Here is a 12,427-nt window from a genome sequence, read left to right as displayed (position 1 = left end):
GATGGGGGAAGGGAGCGTTCCTCCGGAGATGGTGGAGGTGCTCGCCCCACGATCAGAGATTACTGGCGTACATCTTCCTTCCCTGGGCAGTCTCGTTGTTTCTGTAGACAGATGGAGAAGACTTTCATCCCGGAGTGGCAGAGATGCAGGAGATGATGGGGGAAGGGAGCGTTCCTCCAGAGATGGTGGAGGTGCTTGCCCCACGACGAGAGATTACTGGCGTACGTCTTCCTTCCCTGGGCAGTCTCGTTGTTTCTGTAGACAGATGGAGAAGACTTTCATCCCGGAGTGGCAGAGATGCAGGAGATGATGGGGGAAGGGAGCGTTCCTCCGGAGATGGTGGAGGTGCTCGCCCCTCGATGAGAGATTACTGGCGTACGTCTTCCTTCCCTGGGCAGTCTCGTTGTTTCTGTAGACAGATGGAGAAGACTTTCATCCCGGAGTGGCAGAGATGCAGGAGATGATGGGAGAAGGGAGCGTTCCTCCAGAGATGGTGGAGGTGCTTGCCCCACGACGAGAGATTACTGGCGTACGTCTTCCTTCCCTGGGCAGTCTCGTTGTTTCTGTAGACAGATGGAGAAGACTTTCATCCCGGAGTGGCAGAGATGCAGGAGATGATGGGGGAAGGGAGCGTTCCTCCGGAGATGGTGGAGGTGCTCACCCCTCGATGAGAGATTACTGGCGTACGTCTTCCTTCCCTGGGCAGTCTCGTTGTTTCTGTAGACAGATGGAGAAGACTTTCATCCCGGAGTGGCAGAGATGCAGGAGATGATGGGGGAAGGGAGCGTTCCTCCAGAGATGGTGGAGGTGCTCACCCCTCGATGAGAGATTACTGGCGTACGTCTTCCTTCCCTGGGCAGTCTCGTTGTTTCTGTAGACAGATGGAGAAGACTTTCATCCCGGAGTGGCAGAGATGATGATCTTCCTCCGGAGATGGTGGAGGTGCTCACCCCTCGATGAGAGATTACTGGCGTACGTCTTCCTTCCCTGGGCAGTCTCGTTGTTTCTGTAGACAGATGGAGAAGACTTTCATCCCGGAGTGGCAGAGATGCAGGAGATGATGGGGGAAGGGAGCGTTCCTCCAGAGATGGTGGAGGTGCTCACCCCTCGATGAGAGATTACTGGCGTACGTCTTCCTTCCCTGGGCAGTCTCGTTGTTTCTGTAGACAGATGGAGAAGACTTTCATCCCGGAGTGGCAGAGATGCAGGAGATGATGGGGGAAGGGAGCGTTCCTCCGGAGATGGTGGAGGTGCTCACCCATCGATCAGAGATTACTGGCGTACATCTTCCTTCCCTGGGCAGTCTCGTTGTTTCTGTAGACAGATGGAGAAGACTTTCATCCCGGAGTGGCAGAGATGCAGGAGATGATGGGGGAAGGGAGCGTTCCTCCAGAGATGGTGGAGGTGCTTGCCCCACGACGAGAGATTACTGGCGTACGTCTTCCTTCCCTGGGCAGTCTCGTTGTTTCTGTAGACAGATGGAGAAGACTTTCATCCCGGAGTGGCAGAGATGCAGGAGATGATGGGGGAAGGGAGCGTTCCTCCGGAGATGGTGGAGGTGCTCACCCCTCGATGAGAGATTACTGGCGTACGTCTTCCTTCCCTGGGCAGTCTCGTTGTTTCTGTAGACAGATGGAGAAGACTTTTATCCCGGAGTGGCAGAGATGCAGGAGAGATGATGGGGGAAGGGAGCGTTCCTCCGGAGATGGTGGAGGTGCTCGCCCCATGATGAGAGATTACTGGCGTACGTCTTCCTTCCCTGGGCAGTCTCGTTGGGGTTCCCAGTATCAGGGAAATGTGTGGGGGAGTGAAAGGGGCTGCTTGACGTCTCTCCTTCTGACTGCATCCAGGGAAGCTGTGGCAGAGGAGAGGAGAAGCCCTTATAGGCTGAGAAGGGAAACCTGGCTCAGTGCCACTTGTATTACAAATGGAAAACTTAACATTTCAGTGCAGGGACGGAAAGGCCAATTTTTCTTCGTCTCGTGCCCAGTGTTAGATTTTGTTTCAGAGAATTAGGAACCACAGAGTCGAGTGATTCTGTCTGTCAGTAAAGCCTCATGAAAACGTGACAGGATGTGGGAGCCCAGGACAGGCCTGGGAAACTCTGCTGCTTTATCTGTCCTGATTAGATTGTAAGCTCTATGGAGCAGGAACCATCCTTTATGCCTATTTGTACAGAACCGCATACCTTAAATACTATAGAAGTGGTTAGTAGTAACATTTTCTGCCCAACGTGTAGGCAAACTTCAGCACCCGTGTCCGGGTTTACCTGTACTGAGCCGAGGGGGTTTCTGGGGGTGGGGTTGGTCGCAGGGCTTGCACTTATGCACATAAGTTTGCATTTTCACATGCACGTGCCTTCATTTTCCGGAAACATCTGTCTGAACATTTTGACCAGTATGCAGGCAGAGTTTTTGAATCTGATTTCTGCTCCTGAAAGTCCACTTTGTAAACGGTGTCACTTACCCAAGGCTGATTGGAAATGACCCCTTTGGAGGGCAGATTTAACCGCTGCTTCCATGACTGAAAAGGAGATCTGGAAGTTGCCCACCCTGACTGTGGGTATAAACGGGTGAGCCTGGTCCCACGCCTCGCCTGCGTCCTCCTGCATTTTGGCGGTGGTGGTGGTTCTGGGGCGGGGGAGGCAGGTTTTGTATCTGCAAAGCCCGTGTGCACTATTTTACCAGGGGAGGGGGACACGGCCGCAGGGTACCCGTTCCCTTTGGGAGGTTTTTCCAAGGGCGAGTCTGTGCTTGCTTTTCCCGTCTGAGCTCCCCTGGACTTTTCCATCAAGAGCCAGACTTTTGAAAATTGCCTCTTTGGCAGTAATGAAAGCCATCTTCATCCGTAAAGAGCGTTTTACCCGCAGGGATGGGCTGTGTGGATATCCCCGTCCTCAGGCCAGGTAACCGTCTCCAGGGTCCAGCAGGATCCCCACACCTCTAGCAGCGGTGCTGGGAGTCTTATTCCCAAGGGTGAGGTTTGAGCAGGGAGGAAGCAGGTTTTGTGATGGAAATTGTGCGTCAATTCTCTTCATTTTCTACTCATTTGTAAGTAATTTTTCCTTACAGGATTTGTACCAAAGATCATGGTCCCCAGAAAAATTACCCGCAGCGGTCGGAGCCTGCGAGGTCATTTTTCCCATCTGAGATAACTCGCATAATTTTCATCACAAAAAAACTGTGAGCGAGATCACCAACTCCCGTTCATATGGGGCTGGCAGGACACCACCGTTATCTTCCCCTGCCTGGCCTGGCAGTGAGGCTGCTGATGCTCTCTTCACCCCATGGGGCTTGGACATGAAGGCAGGAGCTGCCTGCTCTGCAGATCCACTGCCTACCCTGCCTCCTCATCTTCCTCTCCTCAATGCCCTCATCTGCTGCTGATAAAGCAGGAGGGAGACTCTGGATTGGACTGAAGGCTTTTATACTGGCTGGGAGCAAGGAGGAGGGGGAAATGTACTGGGCAGGAAGGCCTGGGGGCTGCTGGGCAGGGAGGAGATGAAGTGTGGGGCGACCAGGGGATAGTGGGTAGGAAAGAAATGGTCAGAGGTATGCTGGGTAGGGGAGAGGGAAGAGCAGAGAGAGTTGAGCAGGGGAGAGAGGGAGAACGGGGAAGAGGATGCAGGAGTGGGGGATGTCAGGAATGTTGGACAGGGATAGGAGCATGTGAAGGGATGAGTAAGGAGTTGGGAGAAGTGAGAGGTGAGACTGGGTACAAGGGTCATCCTAGGTCAGTTTTGAGAATTTGCATTTCTTCTCTCTTTGAACGTTTTTAGTGTAGGGGAAATATATTTCTGTTTCTAGTTCTCCACTTTTGCACTGCATGCAGAAGGTCTTTCAGTTTTTGTTTCCGCATTTGTAATTTGTGGTCTTTTATTCTATATTTGTCTGTGTTCAGTATGTATGTGGCTGAGATGAGGTACTTTACTAGCATGTAAGGATTCGTATCAGCCTTATTTGCTGTATTTTCTCCATATGATATTGCACTGGTGCTGCCTTTTCATGGGCAGGGCTATTGCTGTTTCATTTCTTGGAGTTAGTGCTGCTGAGGTAAGGCAGGTCTGTCTGTATTCTGTATGTGTGTGACTGAGATGAGGTGCTTTATTAAAGGTGTGTATCAGCCTTATTTGCTGTATTTTCTCCATATGATATTGCACTGGTGGATAACTGCTGCCTTTTCATGGGCAGGGCTATTGCTGTTTCATTTCTTGGAGTTAGTGCTGCTGAGGTAAGGCAGGTCTGTCTGTATTCTGTATGTATGTGACTGAGATGAGGTGCTTTATTAGAGGTGTGTATCAGCCTTATTTGCTGTATTTTCTCCATATGATATTGCACTGGTGCTGCCTTTTCATGGGCAGGGCTATTGCTGTTTCATTTCTTGGAGTTAGTGCTGCTGAGGTAAGGCAGGTCTGTCTGTATTCTGTATGTATGTGACTGAGATGAGGTACTTTATTAGAGGTGTGTATCAGCCTTATTTGCTGTATTTTCTCCATATGATATTGCACTGGTGCTGCCTTTTCATGGGCAGGGCTATTGCTGTTTCATTTCTTGGAGTTAGTGCTGCTGAGGTAAGGCAGGTCTTTCTGTGCTCTGTATGTATGTGAGTGAGATGAGGTACTTTATTAGAGGTGTGTATCAGCCTTATTTGCTGTATTTTCTCCATATGATATTGCACTGGTGCTGCCTTTTCATGGGCAGGGCTATTGCTGTTTCATTTCTTGGAGTTAGTGCTGCTGAGGTAAGGCAGGTCTTTCTGTGCTCTGTATGTATGTGAGTGAGATGAGGTACTTTATTAGAGGTGTGTATCAGCCTTATTTGCTGTATTTTCTCCATATGATATTGCACTGGTGCTGCCTTTTCATGGGCAGGGATACTGCTGTTTCATTTCTTGGAGTTAGTGCTGCTGAGGTAAGGCAGGTCTGTCTGTATTCTGTATGTATGTGACTGAGATGAGGTACTTTATTAGAGGTGTGTATCAGCCTTATTTGCTGTATTTTCTCCATATGATATTGCACTGGTGCTGCCTTTTCATGGGCAGGGCTATTGCTGTTTCATTTCTTGGAGTTAGTGCTGCTGAGGTAAGGCAGGTCTTTCTGTATTCTGTATGTATGTGACTGAGATGAGGTACTTTATTACAGGTGTGTATCAGCCTTATTTGCTGTATTTTCTCCATATGATATTGCACTGGTGCTGCCTTTTCATGGGCAGGGCTATTGCTGTTTCATTTCTTGGAGTTAGTGCTGCTGAGGTAAGGCAGGTCTGTCTGTGCTCTGTGTGGATGTGACTGAGATGAGGTGCTTTATTAGAGGTGTGTATCAGCCTTATTTGCTGTATTTTCTCCATATGATATTGCACTGGTGGATAACTGCTGCCTTTTCATGGGCAGGGATACTGCTGTTTCATTTCTTGGAGTTAGTGCTGCTGAGGTAAGGCAGGTCTGTCTGTATTCTGTATGTATATGACTGAGATGAGGTACTTTATTAGAGGTGTGTATCAGCCTTATTTGCTGTATTTTCTCCATATGATATTGCACTGGTGCTGCCTTTTCATGGGCAGGGCTATTGCTGCTTCATTTCTTGGAGTTAGTGCTGCTGAGGTAAGGCAGGTCTGTCTGTATTCTGTATGTGTGTGACTGAGATGAGGTGCTTTATTAGAGGTGTGTATCAGCCTTATTTGCTGTATTTTCTCCATATGATATTGCACTGGTGCTGCCTTTTCATGGGCAGGGCTATTGCTGTTTCATTTCTTGGAGTTAGTGCTGCTGAGGTAAGGCAGGTCTTTCTGTGCTCTGTATGTATGTGAGTGAGATGAGGTACTTTATTAGAGGTGTGTATCAGCCTTATTTGCTGTATTTTCTCCATATGATATTGCACTGGTGGATAACTGCTGCCTTTTCATGGGCAGGGATACTGCTGTTTCATTTCTTGGAGTTAGTGCTGCTGAGGTAAGGCAGGTCTGTATGTATGTGACTGAGATGAGGTACTTTATTAGAGGTGTGTATCAGCCTTATTTGCTGTATTTTCTCCATATGATATTGCACTGGTGCTGCCTTTTCATGGGCAGGGCTCCTGCTGTTTCATTTCTTGGAGTTAGTGCTGCTGAGGTAAGGCAGGTCTGTCTGTGCTCTGTGTGGATGTGACTGAGATGAGGTGCTTTATTAGAGGTGTGTATCAGCCTTATTTGCTGTATTTTCTCCATATGATATTGCACTGGTGCTGCCTTTTCATGGGCAGGGCTATTGCTGTTTCATTTCTTGGAGTTAGTGCTGCTGAGGTAAGGCAGGTCTGTCTGTATTCTGTATGTATGTGACTGAGATGAGGTACTTTATTAGAGGTGTGTATCAGCCTTATTTGTTGTATTTTCTCCATATGATATTGCACTGGTGCTGCCTTTTCATGGGCAGGGCTATTGCTGTTTCATTTCTTGGAGTTAGTGCTGCTGAGGTAAGGCAGGTCTGTCTGTGCTCTGTGTGTATGTGACTGAGATGAGGTACTTTATTAGAGGTGTGTATCAGCCTTATTTGCTGTATTTTCTCCATATGATATTGCACTGGTGGATAACTGCTGCCTTTTCATGGGCAGGGCTATTGCTGTTTCATTTCTTGGAGTTAGTGCTGCTGAGGTGAGGCAGGTTTGATAGAAATGTGCAGAGTGGGGTTTGTTTGTATTATTTTACAATGCACCTGGTAGTAGAGGGAGTCTGTGATGCTGTTATTGAGATGACACCTGAATCAGGATATATTTTAGTATGGTGAGTGTACAGGGAAAAGTCTTATTCTGCTCTGCACCCATTGTTAGGATGCAGGGGACTCCTGTGGATGCAGAGCATCCACACATCGCCCTCCACCCCCTACCTACCTCCGTAAGAGACCTGGGAGTCATGCTAGACCATCACCACACTTCAAACCACACATGAAGTCCTTGCTGAAAGTGGCTTTTACAAGCTCCAGATCCTTAAAAATCTCAAACCACTCCTCCACACACAGGACTTCCGTCTAGTCTTGCAGTCAACCATTTTCTCCAAATTGGACAACTGCAGCGCCCTCCTGCTAGGCCTCCCATACTCTACCATCAAACCCTTGCAAACTCTGCAAAACGCCATGGCGAGAATCCTAACCAACACCCATAAGAGAGAACATATCACACCCATTCTTATCGACCTGCACTGGCTGCACATCCCCTTCCGCATTCAATACAAAACCCTGACCATACTGCACAACATTCTCTACAAAAACAACGCCACCTGGCTCAAGGAAATGCCTCGCTTCCACTCCTCCTACCGCCCCGCAAGATCCACCCTTGCAGGCACACTACACCCCCCCCCCCCTTAAAAATCACGCACCTCTCCTCCACCAGAGAAAGAGCCTTCACCATAGCAGGCCCTGCCCTCTGGAACTCCCTCCTCCCACACCTCCGCCTCGAACCCTCCCTGCCCACCTTCAAAAAAGGCATCAAGACCTGGTTGTTCAGGCAGACCAACCCCCCTTAGACACCTGCCCCCCCCCCCCCCCGGCACCTTAGCACACTATCAAAAAGATCGTTTTTGCACACAATACTCTGCTGTAAATATGTTTAATCTCTGTATTTGGTATTTTATAATCTGCTGTAAATAATGTTCTACTCACTTATGGTTACTCCTTTCTACCTTCTTTGCTGCTCTCTCCTCTTCCTCGCTGTCTATCCCACCCTCCCCCCCGCTCCCTTTTCTCTTGCCTGCTCACGCCCCCTCTCCCTGTTTTTTGTAATTCCATCCTGTCTCAAGTTCATTGTGAACCGGCGTGATGTGCCCCACGAACGCCGGTATATTAAAAGCTGTTAAATAAATGATGTGTCTTGCATGTAAGCATCATCTCTCAGGTGCGTCTTGATAGAAAAAGGCTGAGAACCACTGAGCTAGCAGAGTAACTTGCATTGGAGCATTTCACTCTCTATGTGTTAATTCTCTCTGAATATTATGAATGTTATTTCATAAACCGTTGTGATCTTGATATGAAACAAGGGTATATAACATGTTAAATTTACAGCCAGAGTTTATTTATCTGTGAGGGAAGAAGACAGGATTGAGAAGGTGTCAGTCCCTAAGGAGGAAGAGGACATCGTAATATGAAATGTGTTTGATGCCATCCCTAGGAGAGCGGTTCTGGGATAGAGTTTTAGACTGGGAACGGTGTTCGGTGTCCCCTTTGGATTTAAAATTCATTCTTCACAGGAGGGAAGAGACTTACCTGTCCCTTCAGCACATTGTTTGATGCTGCGATGTTTCTTAGGAAGTTCATGGGTCTGCCTTGGGTTGTTTCCTCATGTTTGCCCTTGGTCAGTAACCCATCGCGCCCTCCTTGGGGACATTTCAGAAGGGAGCTTTGTTAATTTGAATTTCAAACTCAGAACTGACAGACCACATTGGAAACATTTCAGAGATTAAAGCATCTGTATAAAGTCAGTAAAGGTACAATGTCCTCCCTTTATACATTTCCTCCTTCCCTTATGTCCTAGAATACCTTGGCTGAATCCTGGCGTGCGGACATTATAGTGGGGGTAATTGAGGCGACATTTCAGAGATTAAAGCGTCTGTATAAAGTCAGTAAAGGTACAATGTCCTCCCTTTATACATTTCCTCCTTCCCTTATGTCCTAGAATACCTTGGCTGATTCCTGGCATGCAGACATTATAGTGGGGGTAACTGAGATGACATTTCAGAGATTAAAGCGTCTGTATAAAGTCAGTAAAGGTACAATGTCCTCGCTTTATCCATTTCCTCCTTCCCTTATATCCTAGAATACCTTGGCTGAATCCTGGCGAGCAGACATTATAGAGGGGGTAATTGAGGTGACATTTCGGAGATTAAAGCGTCTGTATAAAGTCAGTAAAGGTACAATGTCCTCCCTTTATACATTTCCTCCTTCCCTTATGTCCTAGAATACCTTGGCTGATTCCTGGCATGCAGACATTATAGTGGGGGTAACTGAGATGACATCTTTCTATGTAACACTGACCGGGTGCTGCCACATGACAGAGAGAGAGAGTTATTAGGCAGATTGTGTCAGATATGGTAAATATCAATATTCCTCCAGCACCTGCCTTGGGTATTCTGGGCCGTGCCTCAGAAGTAAATGTGGGGTTTTATTTTTCATTACGAGTCGTCTTATAGCCCAAAGGTGTTATTGTATCAAAATGGTTGGGCACAGACGCTGCAAACGGCAAATTATGGAAATGACTGAATTATTGTGATTAGAATTTAAGACGTTGGATACCAAACCTAAGAAGGCAGAGGAGAGGTTTCTGAAGATTTGGGGTTCCCTCTATGAAATCATTCAGTCTCCGCAGGTTGGAGGGAGGGTTTAAGTTTCCTCTTCCCATTATTTCCCGTCCCTTATGTTCCCTAGATGCAGGCTCCATGCCTGAATGTTTTCTGCTGTCCAGGATGGGAAGTTATTTTGATGATTGCCCGGGTACTGAATATTTCTTATTTGTATTATGTGATGATGATGATGATGACAAAAATACATCTGAGCTATTTATAGTTTTTACAGGGGGAGAGGGATGTGCCAGTTTCAGATTTTGCACAGAGCACCATTTACCCTGCCCTCCCCCTTCTACCCTCCGGCACCCCTTGTGTGCCTCTCCACCATCCCCTGTGCACCTCCCCACCCCCTGTGTGCCCCACAGTGCTGGCAATCTTTGCTTTCCCATGGGATCCCGGTGCATGCAGTGGAGGGGGTGGAGAGTTTTGTGGAAGGAGAAGAGGATGCAGCCGCCTGATGAAGGGGGCAGGAGGGGGTGGCAGGGCTGCTAGAGGGATCTCTTGGTTTCTGCGATGCTCTGATTGCAAATTCTGCAGCAAGGAAGCGATGAGGGAAGGGAGGGGCCGCAGGTGCCATTGTTGTGGCAGGAGTGGTCAGGGGGGACGGGGGAAGGGTCCTTCTGTCTTTGAGGACCAGGAATGGCCGAAGGGGGTAGTAGGGGGGTCAGGGGAGGTGGTGCAAGCACAGCTTTTATTTTATTTTCTAATTTTGGAGGTATTATTATTATTATTTTATTATTTTTTTGTGCTACTGTAAAATCGCTCACACTAAAGACAAAACAAAGAAAATCCTAAAACAAGAAAAAAGGAAGCAGGAAAACAAAAGCTAAGTGAGATTTTACAAAGCTCTGAAGACAGGGGAAGTCTCTGCCAGCACAGGAGCTCCAGTAATTCATCTTTAAAATCCGTTTCCTTTCTCTTAGAGTCCACGGGCAGCGTCTGTAATAAGGAAGGGGTCATTACTGTCCGGCTCTCCTGGTGGAAATGATCCGTGGCCTCCTTTTCTGTGGCTTCCCCTCAGGCCACGAGCGGCTCTGGGGATCTTTACTCCTTCCCAGCTTCTTTCTGGCAAATCCAGGTATAGGTGGTGTTGCAGAAGTTAGAATAAAACCTGCCGTGACCCATTACCACGCACCGGCCCTGTTCCGTGGACCCCGATACAGAGACCCTGAGAAAGGAGGGAGAGAGACAGGACAGGGAGTCAGCACCGAGGATGCAAACGCAGGAAGTGCAGCAGCCGGATCTTAGGAAAGGTCATTGGGTCCCTGAGAGGGGGGGAGCAGAGCAGGAGGCCTGAGGGAGGAGGAGGTGAGAGCAGCAGGGGGAGCTGAGGTTTAGAAAAGGATCTGAAGGCTCGGCCCTGATTTTAGTTTGCAGCCCTAGTGTCAGCCTATGGGCAGGAGGTGGAGCTCCCATGCTGGGACCTGTAGTTGGTTTTAGGTGAAGAAAGCACTTTTTGTGTATATCAATCATGGTAATTTGGGATTAAGCCTTTTCTAGGTGCACATTATTTGGTTTGTACACATTTTATCTCCATGATATCAGCTTATAAAGAGCCCATTGGCGCTACCTTTGGCAGTGCTCAATAATAAGGGATTGACCTTTTTTAGACTGAAAATGCAGGGACATGAAATGTCCCCTCTGGCCGGGTGTAGGATGGACCCCTCCTCCCGCTGCCCCCCCCCCCCCCCCCGATGCTATAGGAGGTCTGCAGAGGGGGGGGGGGGGGGCCCTCATGCACCAGAGCGATCTGATTGGATGATCCCCTCCGGTGCTTTATGTGCTATAGGGGATCCCTGAAGTGAGAGGGAAACCAGAGCCATCGTAACTTAAACTGAGCTTGAAAACATCCTGGGGAGCCACTTACAGCGTTTGATTGAAGGGGGAGCCGTCCAGCCAGGTCCAGTTCCTCCCCGGTGCTGGGAGGTGAAGTCCGATCCAGTGATACCTGTCACCTATTGTACGGTGTATGAAATCCTGTGCAAACACAGAACAGAAACCTTCTGTGCATCTCACAAAGCAAACCTGAGAACCAGAAGCCCCGAGCAAGGAAAATCCCACAGAGACGAGACCTGTTCAATGCACCCCTGCCCCCAGGAAAAGTAACATTCCAGCTCGGTGAGTATTAATCTTTATTTATACCCAAAGCATCCTCTCACCTCCCGTCCCATGGATGTACAGCCTCAGGTGTGCACAGAAGTGAGGAAGGCAGAGGAGGAAATTTAGATTCCCAAATTCAATTTTGTGAGGAAAATAATTCAAGTTAGATACAGAAAAAGATTTATTTAAGGCATTATCCAAATATCCAATCCTACTGGAGCCTTCCTCTGACTTGCTCATCTCTCCAGGAGGAAGGGTCCAGTGGGACTCGAGAGATCACATTGGGTTTGCGTTAAACAAATCTCTGAATCTGTAGGATACATTTGCTGGGCTGGATTTGTGCTTTCTTGCATTGTAACCCTGACCTCTTTCCTGCTTCTCCTTCACTCCCTGTCCCCTTGCAGTGCTCAGGACTCAGTGAGATCTGTGCTGTACCCCTGAGTAACCTTTCTGCCATACGCATGGCTCCTCACCTTCTCCTCCTGGTCCTGTATCACCAGGAGCTGAGAGTCCCTCTCTGCACAGTCCTCACGGCTCCTGCTCCAGTTCCTCTCAGGGTCTCTAGAGAAGTAATAGCACTTTCCCTTGTGCTGGGGCCAGTTCATGGGGCAGGGCTGAAACCCGAATTCATTTCCAGGAAGACAAGGACACAGGGCTGCTGTGAATATTGTAAGCACATTTTATACAATCGGTTAGTCCAGAAAATCAGTAAAAAGCTGCAGTGGCATTTAAAGGGGTAAGAGAGGGAGAGACTGGACAGACCAAGCTTTCTTAGCGGGGGTTGATTTAAAGTTAGGGGCAGGAGGCAGGTCACCCTGTGGTAGGAGCAGTGAGTGCATGGTGCATGCAGGTCTTTCTGGGGGCTGAATACTTATACGTGACTGTGTGAGAGGCTGGGTACCCGTGTATGTGGGGGGTGGATTCCCCTATCGGTGGCCCCTGTAGCTCCCATCACGTGATTATTATTTTTTTACACTGCCCAGTCGAAGAGAAGACGAGGGGCGTCTGCTGGGGTTCTCAGGCCT

At 48.5% G+C, this 12,427-nt stretch overlaps 1 protein-coding gene across 2 annotated transcripts in view; it reads right to left on the bottom strand.

Moving 5' to 3' along the window:
- LOC115078357 (killer cell lectin-like receptor subfamily B member 1B allele C) overlaps positions 1 to 12,427 on the bottom strand; it is a 359,813-nt gene that overhangs the window by 328,586 nt on the left and 18,800 nt on the right. For both annotated transcript variants that reach the window (XM_029581260.1, XM_029581261.1), the window contains exons 4-6: positions 11,876 to 12,060; positions 11,170 to 11,279; positions 8,410 to 10,470 (exon numbers count right to left, since the gene is read on the bottom strand). In XM_029581260.1, the coding sequence (XP_029437120.1) occupies positions 10,347 to 10,470; positions 11,170 to 11,279; positions 11,876 to 12,060 (419 nt within the window). In that variant the 3' untranslated portion in view covers positions 8,410 to 10,346. The remainder of the gene's footprint in view (positions 1 to 8,409; positions 10,471 to 11,169; positions 11,280 to 11,875; positions 12,061 to 12,427) is intronic.

This window comes from Rhinatrema bivittatum, chromosome 16, assembly GCF_901001135.1.
Source record: "Rhinatrema bivittatum chromosome 16, aRhiBiv1.1, whole genome shotgun sequence".
In the NCBI taxonomy this organism is placed as follows: domain Eukaryota; kingdom Metazoa; phylum Chordata; class Amphibia; order Gymnophiona; family Rhinatrematidae; genus Rhinatrema; species Rhinatrema bivittatum.
The sequence above is the reverse complement of the archived record's forward strand: the minus strand, read 5'-3'. Positions and strand labels throughout refer to the sequence as shown.